Genomic DNA, 26,115 nt, shown 5'->3' on the forward strand with positions numbered 1-26,115 from the left:
CTTCTACTTTGCTAATAAATAACCTGACCTAACACAGGAGGTGGACAACTTTCAGACTTCCCATGGTGTCTGTGATTTGAGAATCATTGTTTTTCTTGCTGAGGTCAGGGCCATGTTCTCTGAGTGACTCTCTTTCCACCTACTTCAATTTCTTGCTGATTTATAAGTTTGGTTTTCTGCTTGGTCCTTGTTTTTAGTTGGCTGTCTGGTGGAACAAGGCACCATTTACACTAAGTGGATGCAGCTAATTAGGGTAATTACCCTAACTCCTATGGCTGCTAATAGAATTTCTCATCACAAACATCTTAAAGCAGATTAAATAGTTTCATTGGTAGTATGAGCATACAATATATACTTAATAATCCCTAATATTTGCCTTTCATGTTTATTTTCAAAGATTTTTATATTCAGTACCTCCTCTGACCCTATTAAAGTAGCCAATATAGGCAACGTCTATACTTACTTTACAGATAAGGCCAGTGCACCCCAAAGAAGAAACATTTGGCTTCTTATTTTCCTTTCTTTTTCTTCCTCTCTTTTTTATTTTCTTGGCTTGTTTCCTGTCCTTCCTCCTTATTTATTTATATGCCATTTGATCCAAAAAGGATTTGAATTGGCTTATGAGATGGAAAAGAGCTAAAATTAAAATAGCCATAGATTTTTTTAAAAAACAAGGTAGAAGGGAAATGGGTGTAGAATGGTAAAAGGAGACCAGAGAGAAAATTTGTAAATTATATGTCACTAGGTGACTTGTCTGAGAAGTAACAGACCACCTGGCCCCCTAGTCTGTGTTTTCTTTATGTCAAGGAAATATGGATGGTGACAACCTTGATCCCGTTCTCAAATGGTAACCAGGATCTCAGCCCTTCTCGCCTTCCCACCACACTCACTAGAGCCTCTGATCGTGGAGCCCACTGCCAGCTCTACTACAGGATAGGATATGAAGCCTGAAATCACATACATAGAGTTTTCCTTTTTTCAAATTAAATCCATGTTGGATTGATCGACTTGTTTTTTATGGCCAGAGCAGGCAGCCACACAGAGAAGCTGCCTGAGTGGAGTCCCTGTTTTCATTAACATAAGGTGTAGACAGTGTGCCAAAGGAGGCGTCCTGAAGCGAGATTCTTTGCCTGCTGCCCTGGACTGAGGTATTGGTGGCTTCTGAGTCTCTGCAGTCTTCCCCCTCCCCCTCACTCCCAAGGTTGGGCACACAGGAACGTCAGTCCTCTGCTTCCATCTCCCTGGTGAGGGTTCCTACACTGAATCCTGGCAGGTTCCCCATTGTCCCTGAGCCGGACAACAAAGAGGAAAAAATGAATGTCACTCTCACTTCCTGGTCCTGACCCTGGAAAAGACAACTAGTTCTCAGCTGCCTTTTCTCTTCCCAGTGCCCCTCACCAGTCAGTGGAGCCTTCCCAATGAGACAGGCCACCCTTTAAGTACAAAAGAAATGAGCACTTACCCAAGAGCTCTACACTCCCCAACACACACAAACACACACACGCACCAACTTCCTGGTCAAAAATACCAGATGCAGTGCATTGGACTAACCAGAAGTGAGACAGATGTCAGTCAAAGTCCTACACCACAACCCCCTTCCTCCACACACACACACTTAATAGATGTAGGCATGGCCTTGCATAAGTCGCTGTATTCCCCTGGACCTCCATTTTCTCAATATACAGTAAAAAGATAAATCCCTACCCTACCTTCTTTGGATAGTACTTGTGAGTTCAAACCAGGTGACAGATAAAGACACCTGTAAACTAAAACAACCTGTAAATGTGAGGGGCCCCTCCTATCCCATAACTCCTTCCCTCTTCTTTCTAAGTGTTCTACCACTGGGCCAACAAACAGACAAAAGGAGAGGAGTGGAGAGGAGTGGGAAAGTGGATTTCTGTCCTGGTTCAGTCCTCAGTATGTAATTCCAAGGACCAAGTAGAAGGCAGGAGGATGGAATGGGAACTCAGATTTATTAAGTACTGCTAGAAGCCAGGCACTTTATGTTTGTTATCTCACTTAATCCTGACCTTGCCCCCAAGAGGTAATGGTGACCCCATTCTTCAGATGAAGAAACCAAGGCTCATGGAGTTTAAAATGACTGACCTGAAGTCACACAGTTGGCAGGTGGCCAAGCTGTCTGTGTACCTGTGTCTCTCTGACCACATGCTGCTGCCAATTGGGATAGAAGTCCTTCACAGAGAAGGTTCCCTGCATTCTGCTGTTTCATCCTGAGTTGTGAACGTGGCTGTGTAGGATGTATCCCAGTAAACCTCAGAAATAGCTACAGTAATAATGCACTTTACTAACGCAGTTTTAGTGGTTCTGGAAGACTGTAAATTAAAGCCTTTAGTTCAATATTTGAAAATGTCAGGATGGTTTCTGAGATTGTTTTAAAAATCAGGCCACTTTTATGAGCGGCAACATGAAGAAATAGAAAGATCCACCAAGTTCTCGTTCTAGCTCTAGCTCTGGGGCTTGCAGTGGATCAAGCCGTTCGGTGCCTCAGGTTGTTGTGCACAAAATGGGGATAACACTGGCTCTTTCCACCTTACTGTGTGTTGTGACATCAGATGAGCTGCTAATGTGTCATTAAGTCGTTAAAGTACTATACCAATTCAGGATATTACTGTGGTCACCTGGAAGATAAGATATTGTAAGCAGGGGATTTCTGAGGGTAAAGTAAATACTAAAACCCCTGTGATAAGCTAGCTTTGCTTTCTAGTCTGCCTTCCAAATGTTTTGTTCAGTTATCTACGTACATCTCAACAAAAGCTGATTACCTCTCTCAGACATCAGTGTGTAACTGTTATTAATGCTCAAGCTGATCAAATTACAATGCCACAGATCCTACTTGCACTTTAATATTAGATTTTGGATTCCGGTCTATAATGAATGATTTTTCTCCATGCATTGGAAAAATTGGTTAGCAGAGTTCATAAGAAAGTTTAATTAGCAGGCTGTTTGTGAAAATAGCGGCTGTGAGTCATCGTTCAGAATGAACTAACATTTCTCAGGGTTGAATTTGTTCTTCTGTTCCTTGAGCAGCCACACAGGATCCTTGTGTTTGGGAAGCTGGTGTCTGCATGCTGCCCACTTGAACTGCATCGTGTAATAAACTAATGACAAAAACAGCAGATTTGAAAAGCCAGAGAGGAAGAGGAGGTGTAGGGTGTTTATATATTTGTGTATGTGTGTCTGTGTCTTCCAGGGGAATATCGTGGACCTACTATAATCCAGGATTGTGTGAGGCAGGAGGGCCTAGTGATTAACAGCTAGCTGCCTCTGTATGCATTCCAACCTCACCACTTACTAGCTGTATAGCAGGAAAATGTTTACTCTATTTGTGCCTCGGTTTTCTCATTTGTAAGGTAGGGATATTGATAGGATTCTTGTGAGCATCAGTATATGTAAAACACTCAGAACAGCACCTGACATATATAATTCTCACAGCAGTTCTGCAAGGTGGAGGTATTATTTGCTCTATTTAACAGGTGAGGAAACAGACTCAGAAAGGTTAAGTAACTTGTCCCAGGTCACACAGCTTCTAAGTGGCAGGGAAAAGTTGAACCCATGTTTGTTTGACTTCAAAATCTCTATTTTTACCTACAGTACTGTACTGCCTCCCAGGGTTGTATGCCTAGTTTGTTAAATATAGATAGTGTTCATGTCTATGCCTGTATGTACGTACCTATAAGTGTGTGTTCCTGCTTGGGGTCCACATAGCCACACACTATTTTGTTTTGTTTTTCCTCTGGATCTTTGGTTCTCCTAGTGAAACACCTTGAGCTCGTCACATGCTGACTACTGATACATAGTGAGCTAGAACCAGACTTGTACAATGTGTACTAACATGTGAATATATACACAGATGTCTGACGCCCTCCCCACTGTGCATTTCTGTCCTGTGTCTAGATTATCCCAGGAGCAAGTCTGTGTGATGTCTTCTGAGAAACAGAATCATGGACTATGACAGTGAAAAGAGACCTTAGAGGTATTCTCTGGCTTGGTCTCCTTGTTTTCTGCTGGTGCCTCTGGTATCTTAGGAACTGTAGCTCAGAGTCAGGGTCCACAACCCCCACCTTAGGGTAATTATATCTTGAGACAGTATTCAGTCCTGTTTGAAAGAGTAATGTTCATTTGGGAATCCCATCTAAAAGTCTTTCCCAAAGGTATTTAATAGGTAATATGTTTTTTAAAATAGGTTATGTGACCGCATGAGTTTGGGAAACTGAAGTAAACCAAGTTATAAAGGAGTTTCTTTTTATCACTACTTCTCTGAGTCTGTGCTAATGTGTGTTATAAATCTTAAAAAGAATGGTATATAATATGTAACATTACCCAAAGAAGCTTTTCTTCTCCAGCAGTTTGTGGACTGTACATTCTTAGCCAGGAGGGAGAAATGGAGCTCCATTAGGGAAACGTTTTCCGGGTAAAAGGGAAGAAGACAGTTTGGGCCAGTTACTACCTGATGACCTCATTTCTTTTGTTAAGAAAGAGGTGGGGTCATCTACTGCATGTGGATGGGCAAGTGGAGGCCTTGGTGTTCCAGGAAAGTGTTGCCGACTCCCAAAAGGGACACAAGATGATGCCATATGGGTCCATCTCTCTAGCACCAGCAAAGTCCCATCACATACTAGGCATTTTTGTTGAAAATTATTGAGTACTGGGTATGTTCTGGGAATTATTTAATTTATGGGTTCGTTTGGTCTCCTGACTGTCAGGGTGACGTTTCATTTTCCATCACCTGAAAGAGCTGAGCCATTAGAAGGTGTTTACATTTGGTGATTCTCAAACATATCTCAGGCACTCCTTCATTTTCACCTCTTTGACTCAGTGTAATGGAACTGGTCACACCTGCTTGGTGCAGCCATTCCCCCAGAAGCCCTGAGCTTTTAAAAAAAATAGCAAAAGAATATGGCTTCCCTCCTCCATTCTTACTCCACAGACCCATTTCTGTGTGAGTTCTTTTGTTCTTGGGTTTTGATTTCTTTATTTTGTCTCATTTCTTAACTGTAAGCTGAATGGTGAAGAAAAGGGAAAATATACTTTTGCTTCTTATTTCTTTTCTTTTTCATGCATCTGGGGAATTTCTTTCTTTTTCAACATTTGTTGGAGCCAAACTGAGCTTTCAGACCACAGTCATGAGCTTCCTGATGGTACTTCACTATCATTGAACTCCTTGATGGTAGGGACGGGGAGTTCCACACAGCCGTTAGTGGTTAAGTCCAAGGCCAGAGAACCCCATGCCCTTAGTTCAGAAAAGACACTGGCAAAGGTTTTCAGACAAAATTCTTCTGCAACTCATATTTGACATCCTGACTTAGCTTTGCACAGACCAGTTATTTATCTCACCTCCTTTGCTGAGAGCCATGAATTTTCTTTTACTTCCAATAAAGGCAATTTTAATAGATTTATATTCAGTTAATATTTATGAAACATCTTCCTGTGCCAAGCCCTCTCACATAACTTATCTTAATTAATTTAAATCCCAATATGATATCAGGAGCCTCCACCTGCCCTTTATAAGAATAGTGTCTGATGGGAGTTTTGGAAGTAATTTTCTTTGTGCCTAAATACAGCAATTTCTTTCACCCACAGACATTTCACCCATAGACAATCTCATTTTGCCCAAAGGCTGATTACAGTGTATATAATTAGTATTAACCTGATAACTTTTTCTGCCTCCTCTTCCTTTGTTGCTAAACCCTTCTCTGACATCAGCTGCAGTTCTGGAATCACCTGTTGGTTCACATCCATTCTAGGGGGAAGGTCTTGTCTGTCTGACATCGAGAACTCAGTTTCATGTGAGAGTAAGCCAACCAAGAGTTAAGAATTCTAGTTCATTTCTCTGGCTAGCTGGGAGTTTGCCAAATTCCTCCTCTTTTTGTTTTGACCCTCCTTAAAAATATTTAAATATGTGCCTATTCTTTCCTGTCTGTAAGAGTATTCTGAACATAATTTAATTTAATGTTGCTTCTATTAAGAATCTCTTATTGCCCCAGGGTCATCAGTCGGAACATTTCTTTCTGTGTGATAAATGCTGAAGGTAAGCTAGTTGTCACTGAGGCTTCTATTTTCCCTGGTACTTTACCTAGAATACTTTTTCCTTTTGGTTTTTTTTAACTAAGTCTAAGTACTTGATACTACCTTTTTATCCTATGAATCGCCTTTCTTTCCTGAACAGGCAGAAGAAAAATAAGGTTCAGATTAGTTCAGTTTTTTTCATTTATTGAGGCTTATTATTGAAGCGTATGTTTGAAGATCTGTCACTTGGAGCAACTTACTTTATAGAACAAACCAAAAGAGTAAGTTTTTTTTAAAAATACTCCTTTGAGAACTGGTTGATTGGCTTTCTTTATGAAATAGTGTAGCTTTGTAACTGGTCCTTCCTGCTTTCGGGACTCCTGGAAATCATCATATACACTCTGAATTTCCATGTACCTCACACCAGTAACAGAGGTATTGTTTTACATCTACTTGAACAGTTTGGTTGATATCGTCTCTGAAATCAAGAAGCTCTGTTGAAAGCCTGTATGAGCTTTAGAGTCAGAGGGACTTGTGCCTTGGGATCTGAGGCCTCTGGACATGTCTTCTCAATGGTAAATGGCAGTGACCATGCCTAACTTGTAAGATTGTTTTAGGGGGCAGATGAGATGATACAAATTAAGCAGTCAGGTAGAATTTAAATGTTCTCACTGCAAAAAAAAAAAAGATAAGTATGTGTTAATTAACTAGATGGGAGGAATTGTTTCACAAGATGTATATATATATATATATATATATATATATATATATATAAAATCATCATTATGTACACTTTATTTTATTTTTTTAATTTTTATTTTATATTGGAGTATAGTTGATTCACAGTTACGAGTGTACAGCAAAGTGATTCAGTTATTCCCATACAAGTATCCACTCTTTTTCAAATTCTTTTCCCATTTAGGTTATTAGAGAATATCGAGCTGAGTTCCCTGTGCTATACAGTAGGTCCTTGTTGGTTATCTGTTTTAAATATGGTAGTGTGTATGATCTTACAAGCTTATATGTCAATTATACCTCAGTAAAGCTGGAAAAAAAAGAAATAAAGCACTCAGTATACATAGTAAGCACTCAAAAAATGATAACTATTTTGTTACTATTCATTTGCTTATTGAATTCATACATTCATTCATTCAACATAGATTTACTGAAAGCCTACTATGTGCCAGACATTGGTTGTACCAAGATTAATAAGACCCATGTCCCTGCCCTAAGGAACTTAGGGTTCACTGAGAAATACATTTAGTTCAACAAGTTTATATTGAATGCCCACTATGGACCAAGTGCTTTGCTTGTTGTCATCTTGATGCCACATGATGAGCTCTCAACTGGGAAATTTCATCTGCTTAGGAAGCCAGAATGTAGCCTCTGGAAATAACCAAGTACTGATTCAATGTAATTTTAAATACTTTGGGAATTCAGAATAAGAAGGCTGGGTTCTGTTTGTTTTTTTTTATCGTGTTTGTTGTTGGCAGAGAGCAGAGGCACTCAAAATTTCAGATGTCTAAATGATTCCTGAATCTGTGCCAGAGGAATGGAGAGATCTCATGTATACATCTGAGCACTCAACTTAGAATCGATATTGACAGTTCAGGTTGACATCAGCAGCACTGGCCTCCTGGAAGTGATAGCTATAAACTGAATAGCAGTCTTCTCTCCTCAAGGGATAGATGCTTAAGCTGCCCCCTCCTCCTGGAATGCCCTTCTCTGTCTATGGCCTGGCTACCTCCTATCAATCTTTTCAAATTAGTCTCAACTCAGTTATATCCTCCAGAAAACCCTCTCTCCTTCTCACTGTCACAACACTTAGCCACAGTCTACTATAGTTGTTGATTCACAGTTCTGATTTTCTTACTAGACCATGAACTGCTTGCTTCTTCCTTGGTCCTCAGTTGCCAAATCTGTAGAAGAGACTCAAAGATGATTGATAGTTAAGTCCTTTCCAAGACTGTCATTCTATGACCTACCAGATCCAGTTTGACAGACACAACCAATGTGGAAGATGGGAATGGGATACTTTGGGGTATATATTGAAATTTAATGGAAAGAATGAAGACTTGGAGATAGTACTAGAAAACCCAGGCTCTCTCAAAGTCTCAGGCACACTGTGCTGTGTCAGGGCAGGTGTTTAACACACAAATCAGCACATATTGAAGAAACCAGGGCACAGCAGAAAGTGCACAGGCTCTGAAGTCAGATGGGTCTGGCTACTATTCTCTAGCCGAATAACCCTGGGTATGTTATTTCTCCTTTTGAAGCCTTGGTTTCCCCTTCTGTAAAACAGGGATGGAAATGCCTGCTTCAGAGGTTGTAAAGATTTAAATAATAATATATGTAAAGTGCTTAGCCCACAGTAGGTGCTTAATAAATATTCTCTATTATTTTTATTTTCTCAGTTAGAAATCAAGATAAACTGTGAGCATGGGGTCTCAACTAAATGTAATTTAGAACCTTTGTATCTTAGCATTAGAAGGTATCTTATGAATTGATCTTGTTAACTGCTGCAACATCTCCTGATAAAATGTAGATCTGTTTGCATAGTTCTAGTCAGGGGGCCCTTACCACCTCACAAGGCAGCCTGTATCCTTATAAAATCATTAGTAGAAAGTTCTTCCTCTTATCAAGGCAAAAATCTACTCCCTCACTTTCTTCTATTGCCCGATTCTCATTCTCTCCCTTGGGACACCACATAGCTAGCCTACCCCTGACTTCCCATGCAGCCTTTCAAGTATTGGAAGGGGCTTTGAGCACCCCTAGAATCTTCTCTCCTTCAAGGTTAAAGTCCACAGGTCTCTCAGATGTGTCTCATGGGATCTGGTTCCATACCTCTTACCACCATCCTCTGGGAACATAGCAGAGAACAAAAAATACTTGGCTTCCGCCATCAGTGAATTGATATTCTGATTGGGGGGTGAGGGAGAGAGACAAGTCACCTGAAGGCAGGAACAATTTCTTGGTCATTGGAGGCACACTCATAGTATCAAGCATGTAGTAGGTGTCAGTTATTTGTGGAATTAGTATGCCTATTGCATGCTATGTACTCCAATGTGAAAGAAAAGCATCAGAAACATTCTCTACCTTTGAGGAGGTTGGGCCTCATTCAGAAGATAGCATCCTCAGATGCAACGGCGTAAGGCAGTATCTACTGGGGCATGGGAGACGAAAGAAAAGAAACCAGCATCTACTGAGCCTCTGTTATATACCAGGCACTTTACATGCATTATCACTTTCAATACTCCTAATAACACCATGAAAAAAGTAATATTAAGTCCATTTTGCAGATGAGATTACTCTAGCAAAAAGGGGCAAAGTAAGAATGCAAAATCTGTGGATGAAAAGAAATAGCATATATTAAGAAATCCTGAGAGCTTTCCTGTCAGAGCTTCCCTTCCCTGTGACTACAAATTAGATGTGTAGTTTTCTCAGAAATCAGGGTGTGGAGGTTCATTTAACTTAGCCATGGTCACAGAGCAATAAGCTGAAGCTGCATTTCTTACAAGTCCCCAGTGATGCCAGTGATGCTGGTACAGGCATCACACTTAGAGTAGCAAGACTTTAAACCATACTTAATTTGAGGGAATTCTGTGAACTACCAAAAGAAAATAAATCCTCTGATTAGTTGGCTCTACTAACACTGAGTTTGCAGGAGAAAATCCAAGACTCAGACTGTCCAGCAAATGTAAACACCCACAGAGGTGGGCTGGGAAGGAACAGAGCCATGGATGCTCTAGAATCTCAAAGCATCCCAGTCACTGTGAAGAAAGGGAAGAGTTCCCAACACAAGGCGTGTGCATCCCCTTGAGTTCTTGCCTGATGCCAGACACTGCTGTGCCTTTGCAGAGAGACCAAACCCTGTAGAGAAAAGGCATGAGCTGGGAAGTCACACAGACCTGAGTTCATTCAAATCCTAGCCTGGAGGCCTACTTCCCGGTTGACTTGGGGCAGGTTATTTAACATTTCTTAGCCTCACTTTCCTTATCTTTACAATGGGCCTAATGGTACCCATTTCGCACAGGATTAAATTAGGTAATTTTAGTAAGCCACTTAGCAGAGTGCCTGGCACAAAGTAGGCACTGAATAAATTGTAGCTTCTGTTCATCCACATGTTAATATAGTTAATCCTCACGGTGATCCTTTGATTGTGAAGATAAGGGATTATCCCTGTTTTTCCAGATAAGGGAACAGGCTGGTGAAGCTTAAATGAATTAACCAAGGATATACAGCAAGTACAGTTTTGGGCCACACATACATGAGTACATGCAGTAACAGCCTCAGAGCTCTCTGACCCTCTTCAGGGTGTGTTGAAGTAGATTTCAAGGCAGTGGACAACAGGGAATGTCATCTCAGGACTGGCAGGGAGGGAGTCCTAGGATCTGAAGTTGGCTGAGGTTAACCCAGCATGTGGATTACTGCCCTGCAGGTGATCTTGAGGTGACTGGGGATTTTATCATGTGCTTTGAGAACAGAATTTCAGCCTGAGCTAGGGGTTCCAACATCCACAAAAATTCCTTACTCAACTCAGAAGGTTTCATCAACAGCAGGTACCCATCTGGCTGCCCCCTTGAGGGCTTTGCAGATGAGGGGAGTAGCTGTTCGGTTTCTGGAGAATGATGGTTTTTGAAGAAAGAAAGAGCAATGTGTGCAGGTTGGCAGTACAGAAATGCTGAGGCTCCTCCCGGTCAGCCCTGTGAGGGGACAGCTTCCCTGCTGCCATCAGCCATAAGGATGTCATATTTAGGGTCCTGCTGTCATAACCCCCAGGACCCCAAAGGCAAGGGAGAACAACTTCTATCCAGAATGACTGGGAAATGAGGGGTTATAATCAGCTATGATGGTGACATTTCCTAGCATTTGAATACAATAAAAGTGCTTAACACAAACTATTGAGGTAATTTACTTTTTTCTCAGATGGTTCAAAACAACTTCAGAGATATTTCAGGGCCTCAGTATAGTTGTCAACAACACTTTAGTTCCAGTGGAGTAACTGTGGTGATGGCAAAGGGGACTAGATTTGGAGTCAAAAGATCTGTACCAAGGGGTGAGCAAACTATGGCCCAAAGGCCAAATTGAGCCCATTGCCTCTTTTTTTCTAAATAAAGTTTTATTGGCACTCAGCCATGCTCATTAGTTTACATATTGTACATGGCTGCCTTCACGCTACAGTGGCAGTGTCATCATGACACACTGGAGGACCCACCAATCCTAAACTATTTACTATCTCACCCTAAACATAAAACAGTTTGCCAACCCCTGATCTAGACTCAGTTTCAGCTATTCAGGGATAGTAGAGCAAATCGCTGTTCTCTCAGAGCTTCAGTTTCCACATCTATAAATGATGACTCTCTCTCCCACAGGGTTGTTGGGAGACTCAAATGAGACATAATGGGTGGAAAGGCACTTCGGAAACTCAGGATTTCTTTGGAAATGTTGAGCCAGGATGGTTTTTATTTTTCACCTGATCTGTGCCAGAGGGGAACCAACCAGGACATATTTTGTTTGTGTTTTCCAGTCCCTGATGTCAGCTTGTTGTCCTGCTCTCCCTTTTTCACAAATACGAAACGAATTCCCCAGGTGCCCCTCTCATCCTCTTCTCCCTCCAAACATAAACACATCCTTCCAGCAATGGAGAATTAGTACAAGTGTATGTATCCATCTGTTCCCTTATCAAACATTTGTTGAGTACCTACCATATTCAAGTACGCAGACTTTAGAAACTAGTTCTTGTAGGGAGAAGTGTTTGCTTTCTAAGGGGAGAAGTTAGGTATAGAAATTATTATAACAGAAGAGAAATATTGCCACATTGTAGTACGAGGACACGTCGTGTCTTTGTGTGTGTATATGCACATGTGCGCGGTTGAAAAAATAGAAATATTCAGGTGCAGATTTAAGAAAAGCTTGTTAAAAACAAGAATCTGTTTAATCCAAAATACACTGAAGTGCCTTAAAAATGTAGCCATTATGTATAACAGTTTTCCCTTGGAAACTACATTCTAATTTTAAGTTTCTATCCCAAACTGCCAAGAATGCCTTTCTTGCCGATTCATGGTCACTGGGCCTCTTACCCACCAAGCCTGCTGGTCAGGACTGCTAAGGACTGGTCACAAGTAAGGGTTGTAGGTCACCTGGGCATCAAGGAGCAGGCACTCACTATAATTTCTGAATACTGGAGGTAGTCTTCATTTTATAATATTTTATCTTGTCTTTAATGATTTTGTTTTTTTCTTTATTGATGATTCAGTAAACATAACTTCAATGATTTAATTTGTATGCTTGGCTTGCTATCAAAATAAGCTCATAAACTGGGAGCAAACTAAAGTTTGTTTTAATTTTCTGTTCTGAAATTACTGTTGCCATACCTGTTTGGTCAAATCTTGCTGCTGCTGATAAAGGGAGACGATGAAGCTATTTGAGTAGAAGAAAGAAAAAAAAAAAACCTTATCTATTTCTGGGATGCAGATAGACACACTTAGTTCTAGACTCCAGACTGGGTCCCCTGGGCCTTCTCAGCATGGTGGCTCTCTTGGTCCTCGTAGAAATAGTGTTGGTATTCTTTGTGAATATGTTTCATTTGTATTTTTCTATGTTCTCTGTACAATTTAAATACAGAAATGCAAATCCAAAGCCTATCACCAGTATATGGCCACCAAAATTAAAACGTAAAATTCTTCCTCGTTTTACTCTCCCTCACTACTAAAACAGTTTCTGAAAGAAATGAGGCTTGGGTTTTTATATTTTCTACCTAGGGATTTAATCCTCTCAAGAGTGTTTTAAAAGAATATGCTTAGCTCCACTGAGTATTTTTTATGAGACTTAGCTGAATTCCTTCTATGATGGCAAAGAAGCACGTAAAGAAGCCTGTTCATGAACTAGGCTAACCACAGGTAGTTTTATTGTGCTGCCAGTTTATCTCATATCTTTCAATTCACAGGCAAGCCTTTCCACCTCTCTCCTCCTCCCGTTCAGTGCAGTGTCCTGTTTTAGATTTTGCAGTTCATTATTTCATACCAAGGAAAACCTCTGATCTTTTATCCCTTTCCTTTCTGAAACGGTGTTCATCTAGTTTTTAGTTTTCCCCGAAGCACCCTCATTCTTGACGTTAAATGCAGTCTCTCTCTAAACCTAGAGCAGGTGAGCATAACACAGTTGTGCTAATTGCAGTCGGGTACTAAGGTGATGGTGGGTTTGGGACTACACAGGCAGGTGCGTAGATATGGTGTATCTTGCTGGGCAGGAGTCTTTCCTTCACTTGACCTTCAGAACCTTCCTAGAATCTGAGTGTGTTTTCCTTCCTCCTGAAGCAATGTTCTAAAATAAAGATTAAAATATAGAATATAAAAATCATAGCCACTGGGCTTCCCTGGTGGCGCAGTGGTTGAGAGTCCGCCTGCCGATGCAGGGGACACGGGTTCGTGCCCCGATCCCGGAAGATCCCACATGCCGCGGAGCGGCTGGGCCCGCGAGCCATGGCCGCGGAGCCTGTGTGTCCGGAGCCTGTGCTCCGCAACGGGAGAGGCCACAGCAGTGAGAGGCCCGCGTACAGCAAAAAAAAAAAAAAAAAAAAAAAATCATAGCCACTATATATATTTAGGATTTCCATAAATATATGAATAATTGGAAAGAAAGATAGTATACCAGGGAACATGCACCACTGGTAGGCATGATAAATTCTTCCACATATATTCCACCAGTACAATGAGTCATTGTTAAGTGGTTAAGTGCAGTTAAGTGGTGAGTGTTTTGTCTATATTTTTCATATTTCATTTTAATTTTATACAAATTAAATTTATTTGGCTAGATTGACTCTGTCTGGCCTGTTTCCTAGAACTCATACATAAGGTTTGTCATTGAGATTATTACTTTAAAAGTGCCCTCTAAAGCCCCTCAATTTGGTGCATGACTGTTTAAAAGAAATAACTAAGACTATTTTACAGCATTTTTTAAGGCTTCTCTTATATACAAGGTAAATAGGACTGATAAATTCGCATGATGAAAATAGATTTAATTAGGTGACTTTAGCTAGGCTTGATGAGGTGAAGCTGAATTTAGGATGAATGATATTTTTAAACCAATGAATTAGTCTCATGTATTTTTGGATTTGCAAAAAATTTCCTGAGAACATGTAGCAGGGTCTTGTATTCACACACACCTCTTTCTCTAACTGTTACTCTCCTGTGTGTGCGTGCATGTGTGTGCACACGTGCACTCGCCACTCATACACACACACCTCTCACACACCACACATAACACAGTGAAATAGAAGGAGAAGGGCCCCGCTAGCTACAGCGTGCTCAACATTTTCTCCCCCTTCTTCAGTTACTAATTCTGGCTGGTGAAGGGCACATCTGGCGAAGCTTGCTCCTGTCTTTCCTGTTCTAACCCTGTTATTCCAAAACAGAAGGAATATCCTAATGTATGGTCATTTGGAGTTTTCCATTTGGGGGACAAAAACGCAACTGAGTTTCCTCATGATTCTCTTTACTTCCACCCTATAAAGGATAATAAAGTCATCCATTTTCTGATCCGGAACCCAACTTGTTTTCCCAGGTTCCCTCCTACGACCAACACAAACACAGACATTTACCAGCAAAACAGAAGCTGTTGGAAAGAGTTTTTGGCTGCTGAAGTGGGCTCCTGTCACCAGGACATGGCAGACTTTTTGCTGTATTGTCTCCCAGCCCTGGTCTGAGTGTACTCCAAAGAGAGCTTTATGTAATCAGTCTTTCCTGACATGTGACGTCCTGTCATTTTCCTCCCCTTCGGCTCTGCTGCCGCCCACAAATCAATAACATTGCCTGGGAAGTTCAAGCTGGTTTTGCAGCCACCCTAAGCTCTGTATTTCTTAAAGAGTATGTCAGAAAATGTAAAGTTTCCTAATGATATTTTTGGCTGATGACACATGGCAGAGCTGATGGACTATTTATAATCAGTGGCACGATCGCAAGCACATTATTTTTATTTCACTTGGGGGGGAGCCCTGTCACTTGCTACCTCTCTTTTCAGACAAGTTGATGCCACCTTCACCTAAAGTAGCTAAATCCTCTTTGCAGAATGTATTTGCCCTCTCTCCTTTGTGTTAGGAGCTCCCCAGTTCTTTCCAGTAGAACCCCCCCCCTTTTTTATTGTTCTTAGGCTGGGGGAATGATGAGGGCAATGAATGATTTGTTGCAACTGCTTTAAATTCTGGCCATGTCTTCACTATAAATGTCTCCAGTCTTTGCTGCTCGGATCTTGCTACAGTCCTCTGAGTGTAGGCATGGCTGGCATGACTGAGGCAGCAGACACAGCTACTGCATCCAGCACTTGTCCCAATTGTACAGGACTGAGCATAGCAGAGCTGTCTTTTGTTGAGCAGCTACTATGTTCTAGGTAGGCATTGCATGCTCAGTATCTCGTTAACCCTCTCAAACCTGTCTGTGGCAAGTGCTGTTATCTGCAGAGAAGAAACGTCCAGGGAAAACAGGAGATTAAGTGAATCCTCTTCAGAGTCCCACAGCTGATAGGAAAAGCCCCAGAACTCCAGTTCAGATCTCTTTCTAACAAACCACACCTGCTCTTTTTCCACTACCCTGCCCTGCCTCTTCCCAATTAAGTGGACACGTGTGTGTATATGGTGTGGACGTGCAGGGGCACTTACCTATTCCCAGCTGGGGCAGCTCCTGTGAGTTTAAAGGCTGACGAGAGTGAGAGATGGAAGAACTAGAAACTTCTCAACCTGGGAGTAAACCCTGGTATAAAAGGAACCATGTACTAGAGGGTTTTGATGCACTGCAATGGGAAGTGTTACCTCTATAAAGATAATGAGCTCTCTCTCTCTCTTTTTTAAAAAATGTTTCCACAGGACAGAGTTTAGGGTATGGATTCGTTAACTATATTGATCCAAAGGATGCAGAGAAAGCCATCAACACTTTAAATGGACTCAGACTCCAGACCAAAACCATAAAGGTAAGAGGTTACGTGTTAGCTCCTTATTTGGGAGGCACTGGTTAAATTTCATTCCTTTGATCTAATAAATTCAGGCTAAGAGGGAGCTGGCAGTGGCGTTCTTTATTTATTATTCAAAGGACACTTACCATCCACTGTACTAAGTGAGGGACACAGATCATTACAGAAGAAAGAGGTGAGGGTGGAGTAGAGGGAGGGGACCACAAGCTGTGGGACCTCCAATCCAGAGAGCAGGTAAGATGCCAGGGATGACTACCCCCATCAAGAATGCCTGTGAGCTCAAGCCTGCAAAGATGGTCAGAGCAGAGCCAAGGGAAGAAGCTGTTCCAGGCAGAGGGAACAACACATGCAAAGCTGTGAAAATGTATATAAACACTGTGAGTGGGGAACAACACATAGAACACACTATGGCCTAAGGTTGAGCAGGGAGGTGATGAAAAGATGAGGATAGGAGGTGGGCAGGGGCCTCACACGCGAGGCCAAGCATCTTGGTTTTACCTAAAGGTGAAGAGGACCCTCCTACACAAGGCTTGAAAAGGAAAAATCAGTTTAAAAGAAATGCACTGGTGTAATAGGGACAGGTACTCTAACATCTGGGGAGGAATGAAAAAGTAAACATTCTAGCAATCCAAAAATAATCAGACTGGTAGATAATATCTCAGGAGGGGTTGTTTCAAGTCAAAAAAGAAAAACAGTCCCCCAGAGCCTGCTCCTCCAAATGGACATTTCTGTGGCTGGATAGTCACTCTCTCCATTCAGACTTCACCTTGTGAGTATCCTTGAGGAGGTGGTGCTGTTTGCTCTCGGCCCCTGGCCCCTGACAGCCAGTGGTGGTCTCCTGGATGGAGCCTGCCTCTTCCTCAGCCTCCCTCTCCCTTCTTCCCCCACCTCCAGGCAGCATCCTGTTTGGGGGCAGCTGCCAGCCGATTAATGAGTCCCATCCTTCATAGCCTATTAAACCATGGGGAGGTGTCTCCTGGGCGCTCTTATCCTCACGACAGCAGGTCTGACGCAAAGTAGGACAAAAGAGAAACCTCTCCCAGAATGGAAATCTATAGATGGCACCAGCTCTCAGCATTTGAAAACACAAAACCAGAACTTTATGGTTCAACAGAGCTACTTTTCCAACATCCAGACTGACAGGAGGCTACTGGTGTAAGAAAATCTTAGCTGGGAGGTAATCAAAACAAAAACGAAACAAAACAGAAACCTTCTCTTTTTGGAATATATTATGTGGTTATCTTTCTTTCTCTTTCTCTCTCTTTTCTTTTATATCTTTCTTTCTTTCTTTCTTCTTCTTTCTTTCTTTCTTCCTCTTTCTTTCTTTCTCTCTCTCTCTTTCTTTCTTTCTTTTTCTTTCTTACTCCACTCCCTCCCTCCTCCTTTCTTTCCTTCCTTCCTTTCTTGCTTCCTTCTTTCCTTTCTTTTAAGCCACTCTACTTTTGCAGTTTAGTTTAGCTTATTTTCTATAGATGATCGCTTTCCTGATCTCATACAGTCTGGGCTTCACAAAGACCCCAAAATGGGCTTGACACAGGTTGCCTCAGTCTCAGCTTAGAATCAGTCCCTGTGAGTTCTGTAAAGGAGAAATAATCGAGAGTTGTTTAATTATGGGGTAGTCCTCTGAGAGACAGGAGCATTACTTTCTTTCAAAGGAAAAACATACCTATTTTCAATGCTTTGAGATGGGATGCTCTTGTCCCCTGATTCTTTGATGAGGCCACACCAGATTGAGAGGTGTATTTGTGGGTTTGATTGATTTTTCTGTGTTATCTAGTTCAGCATTAGAATGTCAGACATTTGCTCTTCCCTTGATGCTCTTCCCTCATCTTAAACTGAGAAAGATGCTTTTCTTTCCCCTACAGTTTTCTTAAAACCCAAACCTCCCCAAGAGCTTAAGGTCAAATTCTTAGCCATCCATTCTGCTTTTTTAAAATAAAGTATTCCATGAAGCCATTGGAGATTCCCAAAAGGCTGAATGGATCCGGCTTTTCTGATCTCAGAATGCAACCCCCCTGGCCCATGATGCCATCAGAAGAAGTGCTTTGTCTCAGTGGATCTTAGAAACAAGGAACATTGATTATTTTCTTTCTGTGAAGAACCAGTCAGCCTCCTTCCCATCTCTATATCCCTTTCCCCACTCCCTCACCCACCCTGTGCTCACCCTGCATCAAAATGCTGCCAACACATTTGCACCCAGCAGCAACGTGGGCTTCCGAGGAACTGTAGGATTCAAAATGCATGATGCCACGGCTGAATCAATAATTTCCATTCTCTACGATGAATGAAAATTTAATGTGCAAACCTGGGGATTTCAGCCCTTTCATTAAAGCGTTTATTTGCCATACTAAAAATTAAGTTTGAGTGATAGGTTCCTTTATTAACTTTTCTTCCCTTTCCTAAAGGGACACAGTGTTTCAGGTAAAAATCATATTAAAGGAAAGGGAAAAAGCAAACCCTTTTGGTGTGCTGTTAATAGTCTCATCATTTATTAATTTTTTAAAATTACTTTTCTGCCTTTCAGTCCACTATTTACTTCTTCTGCTTCAGTTTGCTTTGATAAGTGACATGAGATTTATCTCTTTGCTCTTATTCCCATGAAGGAATAAGATAACTTGCCTATCTGGAAAAAACAAGTATCTTCTTTGGAAGCATGCACCATAGAGGTCTCCTCAGAATCATGTAGTACATGTTTGCAAACTTCCGTCAAGTCTGTCCCTCCTTTTGCTTCCTGCAAAACACACGTCTACAAATGTAATGTACAACATAGATGCAGGCAAACCAAGAGTTAATTCCTAAGCTTTGAAGGTTAATGATGAACAGCTAGATTCAGGGATAGTTCTAGAAAGCCCTGAGGGAGTAGTGGAGACTATAGTGAGCTGGAGAGCACTAAAAAGGGCAGCTGTTCTTCGGCTACTACTGATTATTTAAACCCAGATCGTTGCCAGATCTTCCACTTATTCAATAGAAACCAAAAGCTAGATATTTTATGCCAAATCTCCCAATTTTTAAAGGTTAAAAACCAACTCAAAAATTTTTAGAGCATTATGTAGGCAAGCCAAACAAAACCTTTTTTTTTTAACATCTTTATTGGAGTATAATTGCTTTACAATGGTGTGTTAGCTTCTGCTTTATAACAAAGTGAATCAGTCATACATATACATCTGTTCCCACATCCCTTCCCTCATGCATCTCCCTCCCTCCCACCCTCCCTATCCCACCCCTCTAGGTGGTCACAAAGCACCTAGCTGATCTCCCTGTGCTATGCGGCTGCTTCCCACTAACTATCTATTTTACATTTGGTAGTGTATATATGTCCATGCCACCCTCTCACTTTGTCACAGCTTACCCTTCCCCCTCCCCATATCCTCAAGTCCATGCTCTAATAAGTCTGTGTCTTTATTCCTGTCTTACCCCTAGGTTCTTCACGACATTTTTTTTCTTAGATTCCATATATATGTGTTAGCATACGGTATTTGTTTTTCTCTTTCTGACTTACTTCACTCTATATGACAGACTCTAGGTCCATCCACCTCACTACAAATAACTCAATTTCGTTTCTTTATATGGCTGAGTAATATTCCATTGTATATATGTGCCACATCTTCTTTATCCATTCATCTGTTGATGGACACTTAGGTTGCTTCCACGTCCTGGCTGTTGTAAATAGAGCTGCAATGAACATTTTGGTACATGACTCTTTTTGAATTATGGTTTTCTCAGGGTATATGCCCAGTAGTGGCATTGCTGGGACAAACAAAACTTAAGAGATGACTTACGGAGAAGCAGTTTGCAGCCTCTGAACTCAAATTTAAATACACAAACACTGTTTTGCATTTTGAAAGTGAATGATTCATTACTAGGCTGCTAGTAGAAGGTGCCCACAAACGTTGGTTCCCTGTTAACAAATGTTCGTTTCCCCTTTACTAAGAGGGATGTAATGTGACTGTGTGTGAATACTGAGGGCACGTGGAGGGCAAGACCAGGCCCCTGTCCTCAAGGAGAATACAATCTTAGCATCAAAGCAGAGAAAGAGAATGCTTCTTTTTTTTTTTTTTTTTTTTTTTTTTTGCGGTACGCGGGCCTTTCACTGTTGTGGCCTCTCCTGTTGCGGAGCACAGGCTCCGGACGCGCAGGCTCAGTGGCCATGTCTCATGGGCCTAGCCGCTCCACGGCATGTGGGACCTTCCCGGACCGGGGCACGAACCCATGTCCCCTGCATCGGTAGGTGGACTCTCAACCACTGCGCCACCAGGGAAACCCTGAGAATGCTTCTTTAAATAAGACCCTCTAAGTAGTGTGGATGACTGCAGATAACTTGCCTATCTGGGGGAAAAAAAACAAGTATCTTCATTGGAAGCATGCATTACAGAGACCTCCTTGGAACCATCTAGTACATGTTTGCAAACACATGACTGCAGAGGAATTGTTCTTCGGATTATAACTTCTTTAGTGGGAGAAAGTGGCCAGGTTCCCACGCCTCTTGGAGATTAGGCTCAGAGATGAAGTGACTTGTCCGAAGGCACACAAGTGGCCAGCAGTTGAGCTGAGTTAGCATCCAAAGGTGCCATGAAAGATTCTTCCAGAAGAGGAGCTACTTAATATGTGAGCATGAGCTTGAAAGGAAATAATAATAATAATGATAGTAATGTTACCTTATATTATTTACTTTGTGTCCAACAGTATTCTAACCCCCACGCATGTTTAATAACATTTACTTCTTGAAGCTTCCCTAGGGCTAGATGCTTTACACACATCAGCTCTGATTCTTTTTTTTTTATTTTTGGTACTTGGACCTCTCACCGTTGTGGCCTCTCCCGTTGCAGAGCAGAGGCTCCAGACGCGCAGGCTCAGCGGCCATGGCTCACGGGCCCAGCCGCTCCATGGCATGTGGGATCTTCCTGGACTGGGGCACGAACCCACGTCCCCTGCATCGGCAGGCGGACTCTCAACCACTGTGCCACCAGGGAAGCCCAGCTCTGATTCTTAAAATAGTGATTCTCTGCTTTATACAATTGAGGAAACTGAGGCCCAAAGAGGTTAAGAGACTTATCCAGGATCACACAGTTAGTAAGTGAGATTTGGAATAAGAAAAAAATGTTTTAAAAATAACTGGCAATAGGTCGTCAGTGTGGGAATGTCTCACTGCCTGCTTGCTCTGTGGCACAGGCATTCTTTAAGTGTGTGGGTGTGTATTTGGTTCTGTGCACACATGGGTTATACTCCCTAGTCAGGGAAGATAAATAAAAAGCAAACAGATGAATTGCACGGCTCCTCCAGGTTCTTCAGTGAACAGACTTGTGGTTTGGGGCTTCTGCCATCAATCAGGAGACAGACCTGACTTCAGATCGTATCTTCTCAGACCCCTGCTTTCCAGGCCCTGAGCTAGGTCCTAGGACTTCGGTGACCTAGGGATGGCAGTGCCCTGGAGATTCTTCCATCCATGTGAGTCAGAGCGGCATGGGGGGGCTTCCCTGGTGGCGCAGTGGTTGAGAGTCTGCCTGCCGATGCAGGGGACACGGGTTCGTGTCCCGGTCCGGGAAGATCCCACATGCCGCGGAGCGGCTGGGCCCCTGAGCCATGGCCGCTGAGCCTGCGCGTCCGGAGCCTCTGCTCTGCAGCGGAAGAGGCCACAATGGTGAGAGGCCCGCGTACCGCAAAAAAAAAAAAAAAAAAAGAGAGAGGCATGGGGTATGGACCATGGGCTTACACTGACTAGCCTGCCAAAGACGCAAAATTGGGTCTTTTCTCAGCATTTCAACCATAAACCCAGTGGAGATTATTTGCCCTGTTTAGGGCCTTGGAAGTGCTGTTTAGCTTCCAGCCCCCCACCCCACCCCCCATTTGTCTCCAACAGAGATCACTTTAGACGCTGAGAAGCACTGAGCAAAATGGCTGTGGGTTCTGGAAGATGATCCCCAGTACTCCTGGACCCGCAGTGGATGCCCGTCGCAATCCTGAACCTCTGCAGGGCATTTACAAGAGCAGCTTCTGAATTCCAGCCTCTTTCTAAGAAGCACTCTGTTGAATGCAGTTGCAGTAGTCCAGCTCTGTGCTGCATTAATTAGGAACAAAGAAAAGTAGATGGTTCTGTAGTAGCTTCAAAAGAGGGATATGTTTACCAAAAGTTTGGATTGATATACAAGTTACACTGAGAGCCTTCAGTAAAAAGTGATCCAGAATGGAATTTGAGGATGTAGGATCCTAACCCTTTCCATGCAGTGGGACAGCTGTTTGGGTTTTAACCTGAGTTTGAGGACCAGGATTAGAAAAGCGTTCACTGCTCTGCCTCTGGAAACTTGTCTCTCATGGGAGCCACAAACATGCGAAGGAGCGCCTCTAATGCAGTGAGATGGGGACGGCCACAGGGCTGCAGGGGTTCCCACTTGACTGGGGTAGAGGAACCGGAGTAGGGAGCTGTGCACGGTTTGAGCAGGAGAGGGATCTGGTCAAAGTAAAGCTCCAAGTAGGTTCACCCGGCACTGGTGCATCACTTAGGTTGTTTGATGAACGAAACCAGAGGCTTGCAGGCTGCCCAGCTAAGTTTTTGTCAGCCTTAGACTTTGGTTTTCCTCAGCTCTATTAGGAGCTTTTCGACTCATTTTAAAAGCAAAACAGGCTTATTTATAAATAATTCAGAAAATTCATTATCATGTGATGAAGGCAATGTCAGCCATTCCCAGCTCCATGCTATTAACGTTTTTATATTTTTCCTTCCTTTTCTCATTGTATTACATTTACAAATGATGTTGTGGCTTTTCTCTTCCTAATCATTGCACGACGCTATTACTCAAATTATAAAAATATGAATTTAAAGAAAGCATTCCCAGAGCACAGCTCTTGTGCAAAGTGGAGGTGTGAGTGATTTCAGGATTAGGTCGGGAGGAGGGGACAAAAAAGCTGTTCCTGCCACTCTGACTGAACCCAGGAGCGTTGGCACTCAGTCAGGAGAGGAGGTGAGAGAGTAAAAGAGAAGCTTTATCGCAAGGCAACAGCCCAGTTCCAGAGGGAGCAGAACTAGAAGAGGGGAAGGTGTGTGAGTGAAACCTTCTCAGAAGGGGAAAAAACCCTGCTTCTCCAAGGGAAGGAGAGCAGCTCCTTTATTTCAGCCTCTTGCTCTGATGTTGCTCAGCCATTTCTCCAGTTTCGCGTTATTCCTCTAAGAGCACTAACGGTGCCTCCAGGGGGTCTTTCCACACTTGAGTTTTGCAGTTTCCAGTTTCCAGCCCCTCCTGCTTCTTTCTCTTGCCAGGGGTCATCAGGGAGCCTTACCTCCCTCCCTCCGCGCCTGCAATCCACCTGCCTTGCTAACGGCCTCCATTCCGCTGAGGCATCTTTTCTTTGCTCTTGGCATAAGCAATTATTTCTCCTATCACTGCTCTTAATGCTTCCCGGAGAGTTAGCAGATCATTTTCTGCTGGCAGATATCACCCCACCCAGAAATGATAGACGACCTCCCTCGGTCTCGTTAATAATAAAAAGGCATTTTCTCTCTTCCCGCATTATGGCTGTAGTCAGAGCCGGTGTGGGAGTGCTTCCCTGCCAAGGTCAGCAGGGGCGACTGGATCACTGAATCCCCGAGGAGTGAAGAGAGGGGGGTGGCAACACCAGTGGAAACGGGAGACCCGTCTACCCCGGTTGTACCAGGCACTTTCTCTCCTGTGACACATTCCGTTTGGCTGCTTTGCTTCCTAGCACCCTGTTAACTTCCGTTGAGTGATTAATTTCAGATACAGATGTAGGAGTTTGAGAGATGGAAATACAGTTCCCTTACTCTGCCCAGTGAGGCTCTTATGTTCCCAGTATCTTAAAGGTCATCCACAGTGTCCTGTGTCTGGGTTACAAAAGAAAATTGGGCAGGTGCATGTTACAAGGACACTTAAGTTTTCAGAAGTGTGTGGAATGAGGCTTGGAGGCTTAGCTGTCTACAAGTGTAAAAGATCCCACAGTGTGATGTGAGCTACTTAAAAAAAAATTCAGCACACCCCAGGTGTCTTAGGAGAACTGTGGACTCCAGATCCCAGGAAACAGTGGTCCTTTCTTGTCCACTCTGGTCAACCCATCCCTGGTGTCTTGTCTCCATTTCTCAGCTCCATGTTTTGAAAAGACAAGATGCTCTAAGTGTTGTCCAGAGGCAAATGAGGAAGATGGCCAAACGGTGCTGCACTCACATATTCACTTCACAAAGGTTGCTCTTCCATTCTCTAGAGAAAAAAAAAAAAAAGTGACTCTGAAGCTCAATCCTATATGTCGAGAATCTGGAAAGAGAATCTATGTGTCTATCATTTGCCTTGGGTGGTAGTGAGTCCCTGATTGTCAGACACATGCAAATGGAGTCCTTAGGGGTGACTTAGAGGGATTCCTATACCAGACTGGAGTCTGACTAAATGATTCTAAAGGTTCCTTCTAGCTCTGAGATGCTATAACTTTGTGTTGTTCCTGGACCTCGAGCTGTTCTGTCTAGTAGCCAGTAGCCATATATGGCTCTTTACATCTGAGTTTAAAATAATTAAAATTAAATGAAAAATTCAGTTCCTCAGTCACACTAGGCATGTTTGAAGTACTCAATAGCCACCTGTAGCTGGTGGCTACCATGTTGGACAGCACAGATCTAGAACGTTTGCTTGATCCCAGAAAGTTCTGTTGGACAATGCTGGCCTAGGACATCAGTGACCCTGGGGAATAAAGGATCACTTCTCCATGGTTACCATGAAGCCCCAGAGCAGATCAGCTGGTCTGTCAAAGGTCACAGAGCCACATCCCTCTCCCCTTCCCCCTTGCTGTCCATTCAAAAGAGCTCTGAGTTCAGATGGAGAGTCCGGTCCAGCTCCATTAGAAACTACTAGGATGACCTTGGACAACTTAGTTGATTTCTCTGGACTTATTTCCTCATCTACAGAATGGTTCCTTCCAACTTTAAGTCTAACTAATAAAATATTATAGCGTGATCTCTCCAGCTTGGTAACTTTCCAGGGAAAGTAGCAGTTTGTGCCAAGTACATGGCTTCTATTTCACTGTCCACGATAGCCTGGCATAGTGGAAAGATCCCAGAACTTAGTCATATCCAGCTTTGTCTTGGTTCAGCTGTGTGACCTTGGACAAGTACCTGACCTCACTGAGCCAGAGTTTGTCATCTGGAAAATGGAACTAATAATATCTCACTTATAGGTAGTCCTGACTTATAGTGGATTGCTTGAGTAATGCTCCCCAGCATGAAGATGATAGTGAATAGGGTTACCCCTAAGGTAAAAATGACGTGGGGAGAGGGGAAGACATTTTCCCCATCTACATGTTTCAGAGATACATAAAGAATGAATCTAAGTCTTACTTTGTGTAATGGAAAGTATCATGGAGCTTCCAAGTGGCCACAGCAGTCTTACCAGTAGAGCAAGATTCAGGAGTTGAAGTTTAGTGAAGAGACTCGGTACCTTAAACCCTGAATCTGAGACCAGCTCTTCCACTAACCAGGCCATAAAACCTTTAGCATATCTCTCCCTTCTGGGGGTCACTAGACAGACAGCAAGGTCCTCATACCAATAATCCCCCTTGATAATTAGATGGACTTTTTAAAAGAAGTCTTAAGGCACACGAATTCTATCACCACACCATTTTTTAAAAGAATTCTTTATCCAGCCTACTCTGTGCCAGAAGTACTCTCATGATATTCTTGGATACGCTTCAAATCTGTGGTTCCCTCTAGCTCCTTCTCCACGTCAGAGTCAGTGCCTGGGAAAGGAGCTAAAATGCATTCATTACATACAGTGTATTACACATTTTGCTTCAATTCAGAGAACGTTATTGTGCTCCTGCCCTACATAAGGCTTTGAGACTAGATGCCACAGAGGGTCTGCAGAGACTGTTAGAATGCTCAGACTATTTGGGCAGATGAGGTGTTAGCACAGATGGCTGTGATGGGAGGCAGGGTGTGATAGCTGCTGCCACTGAAATGTGTATCATCTGTAGAGTCCAAGGAGAGAGCAGTCATTTGTGCCTGGGCTTCATGGAGGAGGTGGCATTCAGGCTGGGCCTGGAAGGATGGGCAGGAGTTCATTTTGCCACGAGGATGAACAGATAGTAAGAACCAGAGACATTCTGTTTGAATTGAGGCATGGGGTGCTTAGAGGGGTT

General features: G+C 42.7%; 1 protein-coding gene across 5 annotated transcripts in view; it reads left to right on the forward strand.

Moving 5' to 3' along the window:
- Positions 1-26,115, forward strand: part of ELAVL4 (ELAV like RNA binding protein 4) — a 152,495-nt gene that overhangs the window by 110,358 nt on the left and 16,022 nt on the right. For all 5 annotated transcript variants that reach the window (XM_082613076.1, XM_082613075.1, XM_082613077.1 and 2 more), the window contains one exon: positions 15,884-15,987. In XM_082613076.1, coding sequence (XP_082469202.1) covers positions 15,884-15,987 — 104 coding nt within the window. The remainder of the gene's footprint in view (positions 1-15,883; positions 15,988-26,115) is intronic.

The sequence above is a fragment of the Mesoplodon mirus genome (assembly GCF_964341445.2).
Source record: "Mesoplodon mirus genome assembly, chromosome: 3".
Classification (NCBI taxonomy): Eukaryota; Metazoa; Chordata; class Mammalia; order Artiodactyla; family Ziphiidae; genus Mesoplodon; species Mesoplodon mirus.